This window comes from Oncorhynchus keta, chromosome 18, assembly GCF_023373465.1.
Source record: "Oncorhynchus keta strain PuntledgeMale-10-30-2019 chromosome 18, Oket_V2, whole genome shotgun sequence".
Lineage (NCBI taxonomy): Eukaryota > Metazoa > Chordata > Actinopteri > Salmoniformes > Salmonidae > Oncorhynchus > Oncorhynchus keta.
Window position 1 is genome coordinate 20817364 of NC_068438.1, and position 22888 is coordinate 20840251.

Below are 22888 nucleotides of genomic sequence, written 5' to 3' on the forward strand. Positions count from 1 at the left end.
GGGGGCTGAATGAGAGGGGAATGAGTCAGGTCCTGGCAATTTTATTTGTTTTCTTAGCGGCGTCTCAAGATTATTGCATGGTTTGCTTTTTCCGTAATGTTTTTTTGAAATCTGACACAGCGGTTGCATTAAGGAGAGGTATATCTATATTTCCATGTCTAACACTTGAATTTTCATCAACATTTATGATGAGTATTTCTGTAAAATGATGTGGCTCTCTGCAATATCACTGGATGTTTTTGGAACTAGTGAATGTAACGTGCCGATGTAAACTCAAATGTTATGATATAAATATGAACTTTATCAAACAAAACATACATGTATTGTGTAACATGAAGTCCTATGAGTGTCATCTGATAAAGATCATCAAAGGTTAGTGATTAATTTTATCTCTATTTGTGCTTTTTGTGACTTGGTGGTGACCTAACATAATCGTTTGTGGTGCTTTCGCTGTAAACCCTATTTAAAATCGAACACTGTGGTGGGATTAACAACAAGATTACCTTTAAAACGGTTTAAGATACATATATGTTTGAGGAATTTTAATTATGAGATTTCTGGCTGTTGTCATATCGATCCCATTAACGGGATTGCAGCCTTAAGAAGTTTAAACAACCTCTCCCGTGGTGCCCCAAATTCCTAATTAGTTAATTGTTACATGATTCATTTAAATTGGGTAACAATTAAACATAGTTAGTGGATTAAATAAATAACAGTCATCACATTAATGAAAGTAAAGTCACAACAGTTGTATTGCTGCTTTTATGGCGATGTCTTGATCCAAGGTCATATTTGTGCAGTGTGAAAAAGACATTCGGCCCAACACTAACTGTAATCTGCATGCTTCCTTCCTTGCATTGTAACTTGGAGAGGGTGTTTTTCAGCCAGTTAACTTCTTATGGCTTGGGGTCAGTATTTCGACGCCTGGATGAGAAGCGTGCCCAAAGTAAACCACCTGTTACTCAGGCCCAGAAGCTAGGATATGCATAATTAGTAGATTTGGATAGAAAACACTCTAAAGTTTCCAAAACTGTTAAAATAATGTCTGTGAGTATAACAGAACTGATATGGCAGGGGAAAATCTAAGAAATATCCATCCAGGAAGTGGGATTTTTTTAATGTGGGTATTTTCAATTGAATGCCTATAGAGTATCTAATGGGTAAGGACTCAGATTGCAGTTCCTATGGCTCCACTAGATGCCAACAGTCTTTAGACATTGTTTCAGGCTTGTTTTCTGAAGAATTAAGAAGAATGAGACCTCTCTGTCAGTGGACTGTAGAATCATGCAGTGCTGGTTTGCGAGTTTGACCGATTGCGCACCCTTCGTTGTTTTTCCTTTCTATTGAATACGCTATTGTCCGGTTGAAATATTATAGATTATTTAGACAATTGACAACCTGAGGATTAATTAGAAACACTGTTTGACATGTTTCGACAAACTTTACCGGTACTATTAGGATATATTCGTCTGCATGTTTTGACCGCCTTTGAGCCAGTGGATTACTGAACAAAATGCGCCAACACAACAGAGTTTTTGGGATATAAAGAGGGACTTTATCGAACAAAACAAACATTTATTGTGTAGCTGGGACTCTTGTGACTGCAACCATATGAAGATCTTCAAAGGTAAGTGATTAATTTTATCGCTATTTCTGACTTTTGTAATTCCTTTACTTGGTAGTAAAATGTTCGTATGCTTTTGTAAGCGAGGCGCTGTCCTCAGATAATCGCATGGTATGCTTTCTCCGTAAAGCCTTTTGAAATCTGACAAAGCGGCTGGATTACAAGAAGGTAATCTTCAAGCCGATGTATAACACTTGTATTTTTTATGAATGTTTATTATGACTATTTCTGTATTTTGAATTTGGCACTCTGCAATTACACCGGATGTTGTCGAGGAGGGTCGCTAGCGGAACGCCTACGCCAGAAAGGTTCATTCATGGCAGAAATATCACACTCTGGCAGGCAAGCCTTTCAGAACCACATTCCCAGTTGGTCCTCTCCAGGATCCTTGGATGGGTCCCAAATGGCACCCTATTCCCTTCACTACTATTGACCAGGGCCGTAGGGTGCTGGTCAGAAGTAGTGCTCTATAGGGAATAGGGTGCCATTTTAAGACACTGTCCTTTTCTCCTTGCTCCCCCAGAGCACCCCGCCTGACTGCAACCCCTCTCAGACTGTCACATTTAATTAAAGATCAGCTCTTAAACAGAAAACAGAAATCAATAGTGTTAGCGTACATAGTGTCAGGATGGGTTGCAACCTCTCGACACAGTGGACAATAACTATACTCTCTAGGATCTGTGAAGGACGATGTCTGCCAGTGTCCTTAAGCAAACCAATACATCCCTGCAGTACTCAGCAGTCTGGGTCGTGTGTTGTGGTTGGTTGCAAGGAGAATGTGGGACATATTGATGAAAATATGCAGTCACAGGGATATGAGTATTAGCCTAATTCAATTTCTCAAAGAAAACTCTAGCACAACACAAAATATAATATATATAGTAAAGAAACACTTAGCATCTTGGCAGCTCCAAATTAGGACTAAAGGGATGGCAGTTGGGGGGAGTGAAAGGAAGGGAAGAACTGAAGAAGGACGACTCATGGTCTAGGGGTTCACACTCCGGTGTTTCTCAACCTGTTGTGTGAATAATATGGGCTAATTTGGTAGCTGCAGTGTCAGAGGGTCAGGCTATGTTATCACTCCAAAGGGTGTTGAGCTGTCCCCGTTACAGGCCTTTCGTACATTGGTGGTAGGCCTACATCTTCCAGTAAATGCACAACTAGTTTCAACACAAGGCATGAGTTGTAAGCCTAATATGCCAAGCTTAGCTGACACACAGACTGACTATTTGTGGAAGTTGTTTTTTCATTTTCAGAATCAGAAACTCAGGAGCTGACGTTACTAAGGCCTGAAAACATCTCTCTCCACCCAGACTCAGTCAGACAACCATAAAATTCTTGGGCTAATACATTGTAACGACATATGCGACAACCAGAAAATTGAAATGCGTCTATTCAATCAGTCTTTAGAGACAAGTGCTTTATGATTTGTTTTTGATACATTTAACTGAATCTATTACTGAATCATTCCCAAACATCACTTACAGAGTCATGACAAGACAAAGGTGTGGTAAGCTGAGCTATTTTTGGGCTGTAACTCACATATGTTGTCATACTCATTACAATCTAGCCGATCATGTAGGCTTCCATACCACAGACTGAACACTATACCAAACAAGCATCTCCCACCCCACTATGCGCTGTGTCAACAGTTGGGTGAAGGAGTAGAGCCGAGTCGTATGCTGTTCATTCCAGCAGTCGCTCTGGATGCATCGCAAATGGCAAACTATTTTTCCTATATAGTGCACTACTTTTGACCAGAGCCACATGGTCCTGGTCGAAAGTAGTGCACTATAGGGTTAGTGAACTGTTTTGGATACAGTCTATCTGACAATGCTCAAGTGTAAATCCAGCAGTGAGCCGTGCCTAGAAACACACACAGATACAGACGGATGACACTCCAGGCGACAGTATACTATCTGAGCTAATAAGGGCTGGGCACTGGACTTCCTTCCAAAAATCACAACACACAAGAGTCTCTTTTGAAGGAATAGGTACTTTCTCTGGTTCACAAACTATGTTTAAAATCACAACCTCAACTCCACTAACAATTACACACAAACAGAAATAGACTGAAATACATCAAGCGAGAGTCTTAGGGGGATAGGTGGGGTCTCACTGTCTGGGAGACTGAGGCCTATACAAATCCCAGCAGATAGTAATTAGTTAATGTGAAAAAACAAAAACTCATCAACATCCTCAACTAAATACTGTTACTGTAGTTTCATTAATTTCTCAGTTTCCTACATGCCACAGAGACCCTGGAGGAAATGGGATTGTTTTTCTTCTGGCTTTAAAATGATTCCCAGGGATTTGTCTTGCCCTTTTCAGACTTCTTAAACTGTTTGCCTGTATTTCTAGTTAGCAGTAGCTAACAAACTCCTTCAAAATTCAGTGATCTAGCAGTCCTGACATTACTTCAGTCTAAACTGCTACATGATGATGATGTAGTCAGTCATATTTCAGACAACATCAGAACGGAAACACGTGGGAGATTCGTAGAGACGGAAGACATGCGATGGGGACACAGAAGGGAAAGAGATCTCAAATAGAATGAAAGCATTATGTTTCAATCTTATGGGGATGCACACACTTTGGATAATGAGTGTGGCCTTTGTATTTGAGAGAGACCATTCCTGTGATGCTGTGAATACTGATTTTGTTTAAAATATTTATGAGTCAGGGGGTTTCCTTTATTTGGACGAGGGATACCCATGTGACAATGGATACCCACGTTCATTATGCTACGTACATACTCAGATCCCACCTTCCTTCTCATCTCCATCTCTATGGGTGTGTTCCAAGTGGCAATATACAGTCCATTCCCTTATACTCCCTCCAGAGGGTTCTGGTCAAAAGTAGTGCACTGTAGGGAACAGGGTGTCATTTGGGACACACACCATCTCTATCTTTACTACATTATGTGCCTTCCTTCTCCCAGCAACTTTATGCTAAACTGAACTCTGAGAGCTGTGTCATCTGTCTCTGTGTAACATCTATATTTGAAAAAACACAAAGGACAGATTCTAGTCATTTTATCCATCTCAAAGTAATACAAACATCAACAAGGCTACACAAGTGCCTCACCAATTACTTTAATCAATGGTACGTAGGCTAGATACAGGATGTATTGCATTTATATAGGATATGCTTATACCTCAAACGGATTACTTTGTTATACAAGAAATTACCAAATTATTCAAAAACAGAATACAGGGTTTGAAGCTAGAAAGATTTGCTTTTGCTCTTTCCTAATTGAAGCCTTTCAGCATGGTGATTTCAGCAGAGGAATGGGTACAGAGAGATTGGATCTGTATTTGTGACAAGCTATAGGCTACATTTTTTTTAAATGATTGTTTAAATTCACAGGCCTATTAACGATGTCTGCCTTTGCAGTGCCTGGCTATAATTAGAAAATGGTCTTTAAGAATCTTGGCAATGGGGAGGGATTAGTGAGTGAGCACAATGTTGCAATCGTTCCCATGCCCCAGTCTTCTTTTTGTCAGTCAGCTTGAGGAAGAGCAGGAAAACAAGTCTATCATCTGATTTGTGTCTATAACCAAAATACAATCTGTTTAAATTTACTAGTTCAATATCAAAAAGGATGTAATTAAACCATGTCCATGCTTGTGTAGAGCCTAAAGTAGCCTATTATATCAGGTAATAGGCTACTTTATTTCTCTTCAGGTCCTACAGTAAATCCATTATTTTGACAACTCTATCGTAAGGGGCAACAGGAGCATTCCTCTTGTGTGAAGGGAGGCAGGGAGTTGTATTTTCCCTCATTGTAGTTGACAAGCATCCTCTAACTGAGACACAGATCACAAAATATATTGTTTCCTAACAGTCCAAGAAAATAGTTCATCTGTAGATGAACTTGAACTTGAGAATGACTTGATAATTTAGGCTAGAAATATAGGATATAATACCAGGCTTGATGGGCTGCATGCAGGCCATTGCTTTAGAGAAATTATTCTTAATAAGGGGGATGCTTCTAGTGAAGCTATGAACTTGTTTAAACTTAGAACATAAATGGTTGATATAGATCATAATTTTACTTAAGCACAAGTTCCTAGCTAGCCACGTGAACTGGATCAAAACTGCTGAGCAAGGCTGTCTATTCTTCCTTTCAATAATCGCTTGTAAATCTCCATGCAATCACCAGTAACGATGATAGGATGATAAGATGTTTCACCATCCAATTTGTCGAATAACCAGACCATATTCAGCCACTTAAACGATATGATTTACAGTGCCTTCAGGAAGTATTCAGGCCCCTTGACGTTTATCCCATTTTGTTACGTTACATACTTATTCTAAAATGGATAAAATAAAGAAAAAATCATCAGGAATCTACACACAATGCCCCATAATGACAAAGCGAAAACTGATCTTAAGAATATTTTGTAAATCTATTAAAAATTAAAAACAGATACCTTATTGACATAAGTATTCAGACCCTTTGCTATGAGACTTGAAATTGAGCTCAGGTACATCCTGTTTCCATTTATCATCCTTGCGATGTTTCTCAAATTTGATTGGAGACCACCTGTGGTAAATTCAATTGATTGGACATGATTTGGAAGGTACACGTGTCTATATAAGGTCCCACAGTTGACAGTGCATGTTAGAGCAAAAACAAAGTCATGAGGTCGAAGCAATTGTCCGTAGACCTCCGAGACAGGATTGTGTCAAGGTACAGATCTGGGGAAGGCTACTAAAACATGTCTGCAGTGTTGAAAGTCCCCAAGAACACAGTGGCCTCCATCATTCTTAAATGGAAGAAGGCTGGAACCACCAAGACTCTTTCTAGTGCTGGCCGCCAGGCCAAACTGAGCAATCAGGGGAGAAGGGCCTTGGTCAGGGAGGTGACCAAGAACCCGAAGGTCAGTCTGACAGAGCTCTAGAGTTCCTATGTGGAGATGGGAGAACCTTCCAGAAGGACAACCATCTCTGCAGCACTCCACCAAGCAGGCCTTTATGGTAGACAGAAGCCACTCCTCAGTAAAAGGCACATGACAGCCCGCTTGGAGTTTGCCAAAAGGCACCTAAAGACTCTCAGACGATGAGAAACAAGATTCTCTGGTCTGATGAAACCAAGACTGAACTCTTTGGCCTGAATACCAAACTTCATGCCTGGAGGAAACCTGGCACCATCCCTACAGTGAAGCATGGTGGTGGCAGCATCATGCTGTGGGAATGTTTTTCAGCGGCAGACTGAGAGACTAGTCAGGATCAAAGCAAAGATGAACAGAGCAAAGTACAGAGAGATCCTTGATTAAAACCTGCCCCAGAGTGCTCAGGACCTCAGACTGGAGGCAAGGTTCACCTTCTAACAGGATAATGACCCTAAGCACACAGCCAAGACAATGCAGGAGTGGCTTCGGTGAAAAGTCTCTGAATGTCCTTCAGTGGCCCAGCCAGAGTCCCGACTTGAACCTTATTGAACATCTTTGGAGACCTGAAAATAGCTGTGCAACAACGTTTCCCATTCAACCTGACATAGCTTGAGAGGATCTGCAGAGAAGAATGGGAGAAACTCCCCAAATATAGGTGCGCCAAACTTGTAGCGTCATACCCAATAAGACTCAAGGTTGCAATTGCTGCCAAAGGTGCTTCAACAAAGTACTGAGTACTTATGAAAATGTGATATCAGGTTTATTTGTAATAACCTGTTCTTGCTTTGTCATTATTGGGTATTGTGTGTAGATTAATGAGGGAAAAAACCGATTCAATCAATTTTAGAATAAGGCTGTGTAACGGCAGATCTCCTCTTCGTCTGAAGAGTTGTAAGGATCGGACTAAGATGCAGCGTGGTAAGTGTTCATGACGCTTTATTAAACAACGAACTGAACACTGAAATACAAAACAATAAACGATGTGATGAAAACGAAAACGAAAACGGAAATAGTACCATGTGGCAACAAACAGTCACACGGAAACAAACAGCCACCAACAGTGAAACCCAGGCTACCTAAGTATGATTCTCAACCAGAGACAACTAACGACACCTGCCTCTGATTGAGAACCATACTAGGCTGAACACAAAAACCAACATAGAAAAACAAACAGACTGCCCACCCCAACTCACACCCTGACCATACTAAATAAAGACAAAACAAAGGAAATAAAGGTCAGAACGTGACAGGCTGTAACCTAACAAAATGCAGAAAAAGTCAAGAGGTCTGAATACATCCTGAAGGCACTGTATATAATGTATTTTTAGTGCCTATTTATTATGACACTTACATCTGCAATATGTAACTTTTTGGGCGACCTGACCAAATTCACATAAAAATATGAGTTATAGCTGTCATTGAAAGCAAGTCTAAGAAGAGGTAGATCTGTTCAATGTGTGCTATTTCTATGCTTCAAGTGAAGTTTTGTTTTTGCGTCTTTTACTTTCAGTTTTGTACACCAGCTCCAAACAGCTGAAAATATAATATGTTTGGTTATTGAGAAAACATTTCACAGTGGTTTAGATGGTACAATGATTCTGTAAACCATTGGGGATTCAACTCCTTCCCTACAGGTCTGGAGCCTACTGGTTTTCTGTTGTACCTGAATTAATTGCACCCACCTGGTGTCCCAGGTCTAAATCAGTCCTTGATTAGAAGGGCAAATGAAAAATATGCATTGGAACTGGCTTCGAGGTCCAGAGTTGAGTTGAAGGGCTCTACACTATACATTGCTTGTTTTGTCACAAACTGAAATTAGATTAACTATTCGATTTTAGCAACCAGGAAATGGCGGAGCGATTCGATACTGTGATAAATTGCCTGAATTGATGCGATAATGATAAATAGAATAATAAGTTTATAACAATGTGCACCACAATTGTTTAAATATCCTTATCCTTTAAACTACTACTAGTTTGATGGTTGTAGCCATCAATTGTCTCATTAACAATCACCCTTATTAGCAAACCTATTTCATTTCAAACTTCACATTTCTCTAGTATAAGCTACTCATCGTAATGAACAATGTCAGCTGAATGCCTGCAATAAGTGATTGATATGGTCGGTGTCAACTTTCGGTTTATCGTCCCAGCTCCATTGCACTGTACAGTACTGTGCCAATAATTTGACGAAGACCCAGTTTGGGGTTGAAACATTGTCCAATTAAACACGTTGGGAGCATTACACTAGTATACAGATTTACTTTTTGTTCTGCGTCAATCATTCCTGGTGCTCTGGCTGTTCTCAAACAGTCTACATCACTGCCCATGTCAGCAATCAGCACAAACAATTGAGGTGGAAGGGAAACCAAACACAACAAAAACAAATCCAGTGAACTGTGTGTGCTCCAGTGCCCCGTAAAAGCACTGGCGTGGCATCCTACCAGAAGGCGTGTACTTGCTAGCCACTCCAACTCTCTCCCTCATGCTCTCTTCGTCTCACCCTTTTCCTCCTCCAGATTAGTGCAGTAATCTGTCTTGATACACTGAACCACCCACTTAGAACAGTTAGGATTGCTATGATTTGCTTATTCTGCCATTTTTTTTAAGGAGATAAGGAGAGATGTGTAACCACCATCGCTCGGGACCCATATTAAACAATCAAAACTGTCTGGACTAAAACACGCCCAGAATGATAAGTGTCTATTTATTGTCCTAATCCTTCCCAGCCAAATGCTTACTACTCCTCCCATTCACAGATGGTACTATTGTCCTATCTTCCCTTTACTTCTCCTTGTCTCCTTGACTTTGTTTAGGGTGATTTGTGGATAAGCCTAATTAGAAATATAACAGCATTCCTTTTTAAACTTTAAATAGAACTGGCCAGTTGTTTTGTTCCCTTGCTTTCACAATTCAAAGTAAAGTCACAATAAAAACCACAGCTAACTGACAATCATGTCGTAAGAAAACAGAGCAATCATCTATCATCCATCTACCCAACTGTTTGTAAAGAGTAGCCTAGTTGGGTTGTTGACATGTGGACCAATTTCATCAACACAATGACAGTCACAGAAGCCTCAGTCTGCACCCCATGTCACCATCAAAGCCTGTCAGATTATATTCAAACTCAAAGCAGTACGAAGATCCATCCAGCTTTTTCATCACATAAGCCTCACTGTGCGCTGGGAATGAACACAGAAAAGTAGACCAAGTTTGCGCTGGTCAAAAGTAGTGCACTTTATAGAGAATAGGGTGCCATTTGGGATGCAATGCAGTCTAGAGATGTCTTGTGAGTGGTGAGTTGAAAGTACCTACAGAGCCAAAGAGGGATGTGAATAGACAGCTAGCCTAGCTGGGATAGCCTCGCTGGGATTGCCTAGCTAGGATTGCCTAGCTTGGAGAAGTAAACTGGGAAAGTAAAAGTTGGCAGAGCCACAGTTGGGACATGGTGGTCTGAAATCCCATTAGAGACATAGCTGCTGTATATCTTAAACAAGCGGCTGGGTCGCTCCGAAAGCCAAATCAATTACTCCATGTTAGTGGACAAGGTCTTTTGGCTGCCTCACAGTGCCTGGGTTTGGGTGTCTGACATCATTTGAGACACGTAGGCTTCAGGCGTGTGATCTGGGGCACGGGAGGGAGGATTTAAGCCTTGTGCCATTCTTATGATCTACCTCGCTTTTCATCACTGGTGGTCAACGACCAGACAGAAAGTAGTCCTATAAGTCAGGCTACTTGAAAGGTATTCAGCTGAGAAATTCCTCAGTGGTAGTGATGGGTGGCGAAAATGCTCTTTGCCAAATTTAGCAGTGGTGACAGGACTTTGAAGTGCGAATGTCCATCACACGCACAGCATAGCTTGACCATCTGGCTAATTTTGCACTAATTACAACCAAATGTACACTAGAATCCAAAGTTTCACACAAGGCCAGATTTCCTTGTAATTGTGATCCAAGCTCAGAATGTCAGAGAAGGGCAATAGTAAATAGCATGTGAATAGGTATTTCCTAAGTAAGACATTCTGACAGGCCTCATTCACCATGTAGGTCTAGCCTCAAGGATGGATTGTAAAAGTAATGGGTCAGACTAAGCTCACAAGTAGTCCTAGGATAAAGCACTTAGTAACAGTGCCTCCATGATCAGCCTCAGTCCAATATACTTTTCACCATGATAGTGCAGCAACAGTGAACATGACCATGCAACTCAGTCTGCACCAGAGTTTCCGTTATGAAAATGTGGCGCGGACATTTGACCGGCAGCATTTTTTATTTACCGGACCCATATGCTGTTACAAAAATGTCGATCAAAAACAAGAAAGAACTAACAAAAAGTCACTGAACAACAACCAAAACGAAACATGGATTTTAGGAGGGGTTCTGAAAGACACTTGGCATCCACTGAAAGTTGACTAGCAGCAAAAACTGGAACCTTAAAGATGCCCAGAATGAGTGTCCACTAAATTTGCCCAAGAGTCAAAAAAGAAAAACCCACACCAAACATAAAAGATAGGAAGCAAACCAAAAAGATGGAGCAAAATGAAATGAGGGAAATTAGAAAAAGGAATGTTTTTCTAGAAATCAAATAAGGAGCGCTACTCTTAAATAGCTCCTGGGCCAGCACAGGTAAAACACCTTCCCACTAACGAGATGGCAACCAGCACAGGTGGTACATACTGACTAACGAGTTGACAAAAATATGTGCGCCCTACGTGCTAACAAGCTATACGTGCTAAGGTCCAACCTCAAAACATATATGGAAAAACCAAAACCTGTAACAATGCATTGGGTGTGTAACCTGATTAGGGCATCCACCCATGGTGCTCAGAATGACAGTAATCACATTTAGATTATGGTAATTCATCTTAACAGAACACGCAAGTCGAGGATGCAATGATGTGTGTCCTTACCGCACATTTTGAAGATGTTAGAATAACTGTCCACATTTACTTTTCCTCAGCAACAAGACGAGTAAAGAACAGCAAAATCACTAGCCTATGCATAAGCTTCAGTTTTAAGTTTGGGGAAGTACATTTTAACCATAAAAATGCACCTTTATAATAAGCATTCCATGCACCATCGCATTTGCAGACTTACTATTCGTAATGTGTGGAGTAGATTGGATAGTCATAATTTAGGCTAAATTACAGGGAAGCCTACTCTGCCGACCCTGATCAATAAAAACGACATTGTCCATATAATAGGCCTACGTTAAGGGGAGACAAATAGAATTTGACATCTAAACTGGAGGAGGAAATGATTGTCCAAAAACAAACTTTTAAGTGGCACTGACCCAACAATGATAAAGAGTGAATATGCGCAGTGCGCACTCACCGGGGATATGGCCGATGCTCTCCTCTGGTGCCAATAAGATAGGAATAGGGTGCCATTTGGGGGAGAATGAAATTGTACTCTGTACCCTGCTACTCCGACAGCTCTGCTCCCCAGATAGCTCCCTCCACGTGGCAGTCCCTTGTTAAAACATTCCAGTGTAACTACAAAGAGAGAGAGGAGCGCTGCAAACAAACAAGCTCTTTATGTAATGTCCTTGGTGACAGGGACGAGGACACAGTAGCTCCCTGTTTGATTCACATAGCCCCCCGAGGCTCCAGTACCTACCTGTGAGCTATAAGATGGCGCCAAAAGGGATGGCTGCCATTGTACGGGCTCCTGCTACTCTGTGTGTTTTTTTTTCGCATTGTTTGTAACTTTTTTTGTACATAATGTTTCTGCCTCCATCTCCTATGACCGAAAAGAGCTTCTGGGCATCAGAACAGCGATTACTCACCTTGGACTGGACAAATATTTTTTCTTTAATGAATCGGAGGTGAAATATTTACAACACCAGGCTCAAATCCCTGTCATACGCATGAAGAAGAGACACCGACACAGGGTGCACAGATTTGGGTGCTTGATGAGAATTCATTGGTGAGTGGATAATCCGCCTATACCATCCATCCTACTGGCAAACAAGCAATCACTGGAGAATAAACTGGATGAGCTCTGTTCGAGACTATCCTACCAACGGGACATTCAAAACTGTAATATCTTATGTTTCACCAAGTCATGGCTGAACGAGGACATGGATAATATGCAGGTGGCTGGGGGTTTTGTGCATCGGCAAGACAGAACAGCAACCTCCGGTAAGACGAGGGGTGGTGGTCTGTGTGTATTTGTCAACAACAGCTGGTGCGCAATCTATAATATTAAGGAAGTCTTAAGGTTTTGCTCACCAGAGTACCTCGTGATAAACTGTAGACCACACCATTACCAAGAGAGTTTTCATCTATATTTTTAGTAGCTGTCTATTTACCACCACAAACCGATACAAGCACGCAAAGAGCTGTATAAGGCCAAGGCAAACAAGAGAATACTCACCCAGAAGCGGCACTCCTAGTGGCCGGAGATTTTAATGCAGGAAAACTTAAATCCGTTGTACCTCATTTCTATCAGCATGTCACTCTTGCAACCAAAGCAAAAACATTTTTGACCACCTTCACTCCACACAAAGCTTTCCTTCACCCTCCATTTGGCAAATCTGACCATAATTATATCCTCCTGATTCCAGTTTACAAGCAAAAACAGGAAGTACCAGTGACTCGCTCAATATGGAAGTGGTCTGATGACGCGGATGCTAAGCTACAGATCTGTTTTGCTAGCACAGACTGGAATATGTTTTGGGATTCATCCAATGGCATTGAGGAGTATACCACATAGTCACCGGCTTCATCAATAAGTGTATCGATGACTTTGTCTCCATAGTGACCATATGTACATATCCCAACCAGAAGCCTATGATTACATGCAACATCTGCACTGAGCTAAAGACTAGAGCTGCCGCTTTCAAGGAGCAGGACACTATTCTGGATGCTTATAAGAAATCCCGCTATGCCCTCCGACAAACCCTTAAACAGGTGAAGTGTCAATACGGAGCTACGATTGAATCCTACTGCACTGGCTCTGTGATCACACTCTCTGTAGCCGATGTGAGTAAGACCTATAAACAGGTCAACATTCACAAGGCCGCAGGGCCAGACGGATTACCAGGGTGCGTACTCCAACTGGAAAGTCCAACTGGCAAGTGGCTTCAGACATGTTCAACCTCTCACTAACCGAGTCTGTAATACTTACATGTTTCAAGCAGACCACCATAGTCTCTGTGCCTAAGAATGGCAAGGTAACCTGCCTAAATGATTATCGCCCTCTAGCACCCAAGTCTGTAGCCATGAAGTGCTTTAAAAGGCTGGTCATGGACTGAGGCTGATCATGGAGGCACTGTTACTAAGTGCTTTATCCTAGGACTACTTGTGAGCTTAGTCTGACCCATTACTTTTACAGAAACCCTAGACCCACTACAATTTGCATACCACCCCAACAGAACCACAGATGACGCAATCTCCATTGCACTCCATACTGCCATTTCCCATCTGGACAAAAGGAACACCTACGTGAGAATGCTGTTTTTTGACTGCAGCTCAGAAATCAAAACCATAGTGCCCACAAAGATCATTGCTAAGCTAAGGACCCTGAGACTAAACACCTCCCTCTGCAACTGGATCCTGGACTTCCTGGTGGGCTGCCCACAGGTGGTAAGGGTAGGCAACAACACATCTGTCACACGTTGATTCTCAACACGGGGGCCCTCAGGGGTACTGCTTAGTCCCCTTCTGTACTCCCTGTTCACCCACCACTGTGTGGCCATGCACGACTCCTTTAACATCATTAGGTTTGCCAACGACACAACGGTCGTAGGCCTGATCACCGACAATGATGAGACAGCCTACACGAGGAGGCAAGAGACACTGCCAGGACAACAAACTCTCCCTCAAAAGAGCTGATCGTGGACTACAGGAAAGAGGGGCCCGAACATACCCCCATTCACATCGACAGGGCTGTAGTGGAGTGGGTCGAGAGCTTTAAGTTCCTTGGCAGTCCACATCACTAACAAATATCATGGTCGAAACATACCAAGACAGTCGTGAAGAGGGCACGACAATACCTATTCCCCCTCAGGAGACTGAAAAGATTTGTTATGGGCCTTCAGATCCTCATAAAGTTATACAGCTGCACCACTGAAAGCATCCTGACTGGTTGCATCACCGCTTGGTATGGCAACTACTCTGTATCCGACCGCAAGGTTCTACAAAGGGTTGTGCGTATGGCCCAGTACATCACTGGGGTCAAGCTTCCTGCCATCCAGGACCTCTATACCAGCGGTGTCAGAGGAAGGCCCTAAAAATTGTCAAAGACTCCAGCCACCCTAGTCATAAACTGTTGTCTTTGCTACCGCACGGCAAGTGGTACCAGAGCACCAAGTCTCGATCCAAAAGGCTCCTTAACAGCTTCTAACCCCAAGCCATTAGACTGCTAAACAGTTCATCTAATGGCTACCCAGACTATTTGCATTGACCCCCTTTTTTACGATGCTGTTATTCACTGTTTATTATCTATAAATAGACACTTTACCCCTACCTACATCTACATATTACCTCAATTTACCTCGACTAACCTGTATGCCTGCACATTGACTCGGTACCAGTGCCTCCTGTATATAGCCTCGTTATTGTTATCTTATTGTGTTACTTTGTTTTCTTCTTTTAGTTCATTTCATGAATATTTTAGAAAATATTTTCTCAACTTTGTTTTTTCAATTCTGCATTGTTGGTAAAGGGCTTGTAGTTAAGCTATTCACAGTAAGGTCTACATGTTGTATTCGGCGCATGTGCCAAATAAAATTTGGTTTGATTTGTTTTAGCTAGGACTATAGGGGAGATAAGAGTATGATTCAAATTGTCAGTTATTCGCTTAACTGTCACTCTAGGAGGTGATTACTTGCGAAAATCAGGAAGAAGCTAGCTTACTTTTTGTTGATTGAACTTTGATGGTCTCCCAGCTGATGTGCTTATGATGTTTGAAAAATGTAGCTTTTTATCCCAGAATAAAAGTAGTTTTACTTTTGGCATTTAGGCTAACCTTTGTCATAAGTGTGAGGGTTATTAGCATGTGGAAATCAAAAAAAGCACTGTCTCCTTAAATCACATACATCAACAGATCATGTCTGCAGGAGGTACCAAGGTATACGTGACAGAGTTAACTGCATGTGTGTGGGTTCATTACAACTGGCAGTTGAGTGAGTGAAAGGTAGAGTGAGTGGTGAAAAAGGAGCCGCACTAGTTTCTCATAACACATGAGCTCCTTTCCTAGAGGGACGACTCTGCTGACTGTGCACATCCTGCCTACCCTGCTCCACTCTTTAATACCTCACTGTTATACCACAATGCCCCATTTGCATCAGGTGCGTGCTGTGATCTGCTCTCCAGGTGGAAAAACTAAATTCCTGACAGCAGTAGGCAAAATAGTTTTTAAAGGTTGCCTCTATTCATTCACAGTATGGTCATTAACTGTGACGAATATCTGGAAGCCATTTATGCCACCCACTTATAGCTATGGAAGACTCAAAGAAGAAATGGCAACACGTAGGTTGCCCGTGTGCCATCATGTTGCCTAGTTACTTTGCATGAAACTAAAGGTAAATAAGACCTACATGAAATAGCCTAATGGTTGAATTGTAAGCTAAAAACTTAGCCTCGTTACTGTGTAGTTACATGTAAATAGCCTAGTGCACACCACAAAATGAAGATGTAGGTCAACTAGTTTAATGGAATCTTTACAACTTTATAGTTATTGAAACATTCAGATTGACTTCGATCATTCCAGAACAACAGTGTTTTGAATCAGAACAGTATAGCCTACTTCCTAAAACTATATTAAACAGCAGCATGTTATGAAATAAATTAATCAAACATCATGTCACTGAAACAGATACCGATTCCTTTCTAAAAGGAAAATAGAGCTCTGGAAGAAGTGCTGTGTCACAGGCTAACAGGCAGCAGCATTGCTTACCGGTAGAGCCATGTTCACGAGCGGACGTCCCATGATGCCAGGGCTGGAGGTCACTCTGTTACATTCGCTAATGGACTACTACTCTAGTACTTGCCAGGGTGCTGCTGTACAGCCTGCATGGCTAGGACTGCATCCCAAATGGTGCCCATAGAGCTGGTCTAAAGTAGTGCACTATGGGGAATAGGGTGCCATTTGGGAAGTATAGCTACCTCTGTTCTGACAGTCTGTCAGGGGTGGAGGGTGGGAGCTCAGTAGCCTCAGTGGCCACAGCCAGCATGCTCCCCACACAGCCAGCCTGCTCCCCACACAGTCAGCCTGCTCCCCACACAGCCAGCCTGCTCCCCCCACAGCCAGCCTGTTCCCCACACAGTCAGCCTGCTCCCCACACAGCCAGCCTACTCCACACAGCCAGCCTGCTCTCCAAACAGCAAGCAGCCGCCACTTCCCACAATAAAGCACAACAGTCATCTGCTGATGGGCCTTACTTCAAAAGAGCCTTTTAATGTGACTGGGTGATTTCAGACAGAATTTGCTACTGCCTCACAAGTGAGATTAAGAGAGGATCAGATGGGATACAACAGCTGCTCATCATAGATGTGCACCCCAAACACACCTTCTTTTGAAGCCTTGTATAGCTAAGCTTACCAATAGCAATTATAATGTCTTGCTTTTCCAAAATATAGCATGGCAAGAGTTGATGTGTCGTGTGCAGACTTATTGAAATAGTTTCAAAATAGTTTGGGTGGCTCTGAAGACTTTGTCCAATAAGAGGAAGAAAAATAATGATAATTTATTAGTAACATAGAGACTAATACAGAACATCAGTAATGGTGCCTTTTTGTAGGCACTAACAGAGGCTAACTCTGCCATGACTCGTTGGCCAAAGCCTATGAGGAAATGAATGAGGTTGTTGTGGGGTTTTTGGTTAAAAAACGAAAATAAGGTATTCGGTAACACAGGCTTAGGATATCTTATACAGTACTTGTTGTTCTATGAAATAATCTTCATCAGCTAACATCACTGTGAATTATGAAGCATTTACGTAATTGAAACAAGCACATAAAGCACATAAAGGCTTCATAATTCATAAAGGTCATGTTACCTGACTGATATTATCACATAGAACAAAAACGTATAAGATCTCCTAAGCCTGTGTTAACCTCAGACCTCATTTTAATATATCCCAGAACCACATTCTTTCCCCATTAATGGCCAACAAACCAGAGCTAGAAAATGCTAACTCATTTCTGTTTTTTAGGACTACAAACTGGCGAGCTCGGTAGTGTGATGTCCTCCAACTTCAAAGTCACAACAAGCTAAAAGCCAAACTGATGCTGTAGTATGGTACATTAGACCTGTTCTTTTTTTCAAATCTATTTTCATCTTGAGCCTGTAATTTAGGTGGCTCCTTTACTACATTATTTATTTATATTGTGAAGGAACCACACAGCCCTGAAAAAAAGAAATCACCAAACTATGGTCTTCAATTACAGACCTCACAGTTTGGTGGAACCACGCCTGTGACTGTCCCCTCCCCTCCTCAGTCGACATCAGTCTTTCTACACTGGGTGCACTGAAAATGACACATTCAGGGAATTTCGCCTACCCTCCATCTCAATCAAATATGCCCTTCTTAAAATCCCTCACAGTCCATAGAAGAATCCCTAGCACACTGTCCAACACTAGTCTACACACTACATCATGTTTTACAATAAAAAAAATATAGCTCCTAAGCATCTACTGTCTGACCGGCAAGATTTATGAACCCCATAAATAATGTGGTCTTAAAGAGAGTGAGAAAGATGGCATACATGCAGGTGTGTGTGTGTGTGTGTGTGTGTGTGTGTGTGTGTGTGTGTGTGTGTGTGTGTGTGTGTGTGTGTGTGTGTGTGTGTGTGTGTGTGTGTGTGTGTGTGTGTGTGTGTGTGTGTGTGTGTGTGTGTGGAAGGGGAGTTATTTCCAATCTCGGCTATAATGGGGTCATATCAGATTTCTTCAGACTACAACAACAATAATACAGATCAGTGATTTACTGTTATTTGCTCTGGTTAATGATCTGCCCTGGTTCATCTTTTACTATAATAAAATAGTACAGTATGTGTTGTGTCCTGCTATGAGTATGGGGTATAGTATAGGTTCTGTCCCAAATTACACCCTATTCCCTATATTGTGCATTATCTTTGATCAGAGCTCTATGGGCCCCTGGTCAAAGAAGTGCACTATACATGGAATAGTGTGCAATCTGGGACATATCCATAGAGTGGGGTATAGTATGCCTCCCTCCCCAGCTGCTCTGTTTGTGACAGCGAGACTGGAAGGTGCTCTGGAATGGAGCCCAACTGCAGGTCAATACTTCCAGACTCTGCGGCTGCAGTGCTTTTCCTCGTTCCTCTCTCAGTCACTGAAATGTCTTCCTTTCTCCTGCCACTACACACACCCAGCCTTAAGAGGCTCCTCTTCTCTCCCCTGCTTGCCTCTCCTCTGCCTTACACGTTCTATTCCATTTATTTACACATTTTTCAAACTTTGCAACCTTTGTAGTGGAACTACCTCATTTTCCTCAAGCAGCTGCATATGCACTGACAGGTGGCATGGGACTTAGGAAATGAAAGTCTTTATTATTAGGAGATGAATGTGAGGTTAAATCGATAAAAGTCATTTAGGATTTCATGATTCCAATAATTTGCTAAATCACTGTCAACCTCGATATCAATGAAACATGATACCGTGACTAAATCTTCAGTGCGAAATATCCCTCTCTCTCTCTCAGACATTTTTCTTAAAACTTTGTTGCTATTCAAATCACTGCTTGGTCTGTCATTCCACTCATGAAAGAATAGAAACATCAAAACCCATTAAAGCCCACAACAAAAGAAATGGTCTGACACCTAGTAAGTTTTTAGCACACTATATCAGATAGCTTCCCTTTGTTTGTAGCAAGCTAAGAAACGTTAGTTACGGTCAAAGCCACATAATAGATCTCAAGCAACATTTATGTTGTTTCAATGGCTCATCTCGATTCGAAAGATGCCGGGGAAAAAGTGAACTTCATTGCATTTGTTAGAAATAATGTACCGAATGGAGAGAATACTAGAACGTTACCTTGCCTTAGTTTCATACTCTAACTGAGGGAATATTAGCTAACTTGCCAGAGACAATTCAGGCCAAAAACCTATTCGTCCCAACAAAACCGCCAACTCGCGAGTATGCACAGCACAGCACAGCACCGCACTCAGGTCGCTCCCATTCCATGGACCATAGAATTAGCATTCCCGTTAGCATAGCCAGCTACTTTACCACGTACAGTAGCTACAGTACAACTTCAATATCCAGAATTCTAAAATACATTCGTAAATAGATCAATTAAATGAAACTGATAACTTACAGGTAGACCCATAAATGAGAAGCAAAACTGTAGAAGCGTGCAGTCCATTGAGCGGCAGACTCTTGTGATAATCGAGTAGCAATCTTTTCGCCATGATCTCCCGGTGTACTTTCTCTCGGCCTCGCTCCGCTTCTACGTCTGTTCTACAGCAGATTGCTTACTTGCTTCTCGAGCAACTCCTCTCTATAGCGACTGCCCGGGCAGATGAGCTGTACCACTTTTGGGACTGACAGGGGCTCTCACACACCTTTATCAGAAAACTAATTCCTTTTTTTATGCAACTTATAAATACATGCATTAATTGTACAGTGTATAGCTAAGTAGTTAATGTGTCAAGACTTTATAGAGCCTTATTAGACTTAAACCCCCTATTATCGACTAATGAGTACATTAAATTGAAATGGTGCTCTGAAAATTATGTTATTTCAGTTTTCCATTCAGGAATATCCTTAATATTATTTCACAATTAGGCATATTTCTGTGGTGATACATTCCTAGGGCATTTAATTTCTATCAATTGTGTAATGGAGTCGATCCTATGTCAGTGATCACTTTGAGAACGATTCCTTGTCTGACAGACATGAATAGAGGTCAAGACCTGAGTCAAGATCCTTTAAAAAGTGTTAATTAAGTCTAAACACCCGGTGTTGGGATGGTTTACAGCCCCTTTGAAGAATAAACAGCAGGTTTGGACTTAACGTTCCCTCCAACCAAACAACATAGCACCTCTGCCAGGTTACCACAACATTAACACAAAAGTCTCAATTTGAATGGGGTCTGATGATCTTCAAATCAATGAGAATGATGGTTATATGACATATACCCCACTTTTCCTGAAAATGAATGTTGAGCTCCCACCCACCTTTATTACCTCCATATTTCAGGAGGAGTTGCTGCAAACAACATTTCTGTGGCATTTCCTTGTCTGTTTTCCTGTGTGCATTCCTGTGTTGTTAAAAGATCAATACCTAGAAAGTGGCAAATCCAAATGTTTGTCAGTGAACACCAGTTGTTTGGCTAATAAAGAACAAACAAACCTTAATGATTCATAGTCATATAAGCAAAATAGTTGGGATACTTATATTGAGAGAACAACATCAGCAAGTCATTGCTTCTTAGCTGTGGGCTACAGTTATAAACAATTACATAATTATTTCAGACCAACATACACCCAGACAGCTGTAACTGAAAAATATCTGTTCTCTTAGATTTATCTTAAGATATGATATTTAAACAGATAAACAAACAGAAAACACAGAACTTTCCAATATGTGTGTCATGAAATAGGTGACTTCATTCCTTTCTTATTTACCTTTCTATTTCAGTGTGGAGGAACATCCTCGTTAATTCCCTCAGGGAGACAGACTCTAACCCTGCAGGTTCCCCTCATCTACTGCAATATTTAACCCAGTCCCACAGCATCTCTCCACCATAGTGCCACCACAACCCATCCAAGCTGTGATTAAAGCCTGACCCACACTGTGTCTGCGTCTTGAATGGCAACCTATTCCCGATACAGTGCACTACTTTTGACCAGAGTACTATAGGCCCTGGTCAAAAGTAGTGCACTATGTAGGGGACGCAGCTTGTGTGGGACGAAGTCTGTGTCTCTCCCCTCTATGCACCCTTGGCTGTGTTATTTATATCTTCAAAGAGTGATACATCCCCAGGTGAAAGTGGTGCCATTTACCCTAATCAATCACCTCGCCAGACCACTTCAGAAATGAATTGTATCTTGTGTTAATGTTGCTCAGTGCAATGGAAAGACTTAAAAAATAAGCTTTTTGATGGGATTATTAATCAAATAATTTATTTATGTTTCATGTTATACTAAGGCTATAGGATCTGGTAGTGGTTCAGCACAGATCTGGTCAAAATATGGGACCATTGGTAGCATAGTACTTATCATAATAATAAGGAATTCCTGTGCTAGAATCAAAAGGTTTATTGAGCCTTTATGGTGTGTGACCTTGGTAACAGTGGTGACTCACTGAGAGACCTTTAGAACCCTCTAAACATTTAGTCTGATTGTGTTATTACAATTCCTCCCTGGCAGACAGGGCTGTATTGGCACCACCTCCCCCTGTGACCAGTAGGTGCACATCCACAGGCTGTTGTCTGGGGCATTTGGTTTTACAGTCTGTGAAAACAGCCTTTGTTAAACTTGACATTCCTCCCCAGTCAGTCACACTAGAGACTGCTAGAGAGCCAGCCCCACGTTGTCCCTTCTTCTGCCAAGGTTTGGCCATCTAAGAGCAGCCTGGGGAGGATGGAGGTCATCCCAGTGCTGACGTGACACAATCCTGTTTACAGCTTGAGTGGGGCCTCCCCTATAATGAACTCTCTCTGCGGCTTAACTTGACCTTAGGGGACGTGAGGGGACACAATTAGACTAGTATACCTCAGTCACTTACGGATGTGCATTCTCACAGATTATCACTGAAAGCATCTCTTAATGTAATGTACAGTTGAAGTCCGAAGTTTACATACACCTTAGCCAAATACATTTAAACTCAGTTTTTAACAATTCCTGACATTTAATCCTAGTAAAACTTCTCTGTCTTAGGTCAGTTAGGATCACCACTTTATTTTAAGAATATGAAATGTCAGAATAATAGCAGAGAGAATTATTTATTTCAGCTTTTATTCCTTTCATCAAGTTCCCAGTGGGTCAGACGTTTATATACACTCAATTAGTATTTGGTAGCATTGCCTTTAAATTGTTTAACTTGGGTCAAACATTTCGGTAGCCTTCCACAAGCTTCCAGCAATAAGTTTGGTGAATTTTGGCCCATTCCTCCTGACAGAACTGGTGTAACTGAGTCAGGTTTGTAGGCCTCCTTGCTCGCACACACTTTTTCAGGTCTGGCCACAAATTGTCTATGGGATTGAGGTCAGAGCTTTGTGATGGCATTGTCATTTGCCATTGTCCATTTGGAAGACCCATTTGCGACCAAGCTTTAACTTCCTGACTAATGTCTTGAGATGTTGCTTCAATATATCCACATCATTTTCCTCCTCATGATGCCATCTATTTTGTGAAGTGCACCAGTCCCCCCTGCAGCAAAGCACCCCCACAACAT

General features: G+C 41.7%; 1 protein-coding gene across 1 annotated transcript in view; it reads right to left on the bottom strand.

The window, feature by feature from the left end:
• nectin3a (nectin cell adhesion molecule 3a) overlaps positions 1-19971 on the bottom strand; it is a 68239-nt gene extending 48268 nt beyond the window's left edge. Inside the window, exon 1 of the mRNA XM_035792159.2 lies at positions 19806-19971. Coding sequence (XP_035648052.1) covers positions 19806-19899 — 94 coding nt within the window. The 5' untranslated portion in view covers positions 19900-19971. The remainder of the gene's footprint in view (positions 1-19805) is intronic.
• Between the last annotated feature and the right edge of the window lie 2917 nt (positions 19972-22888).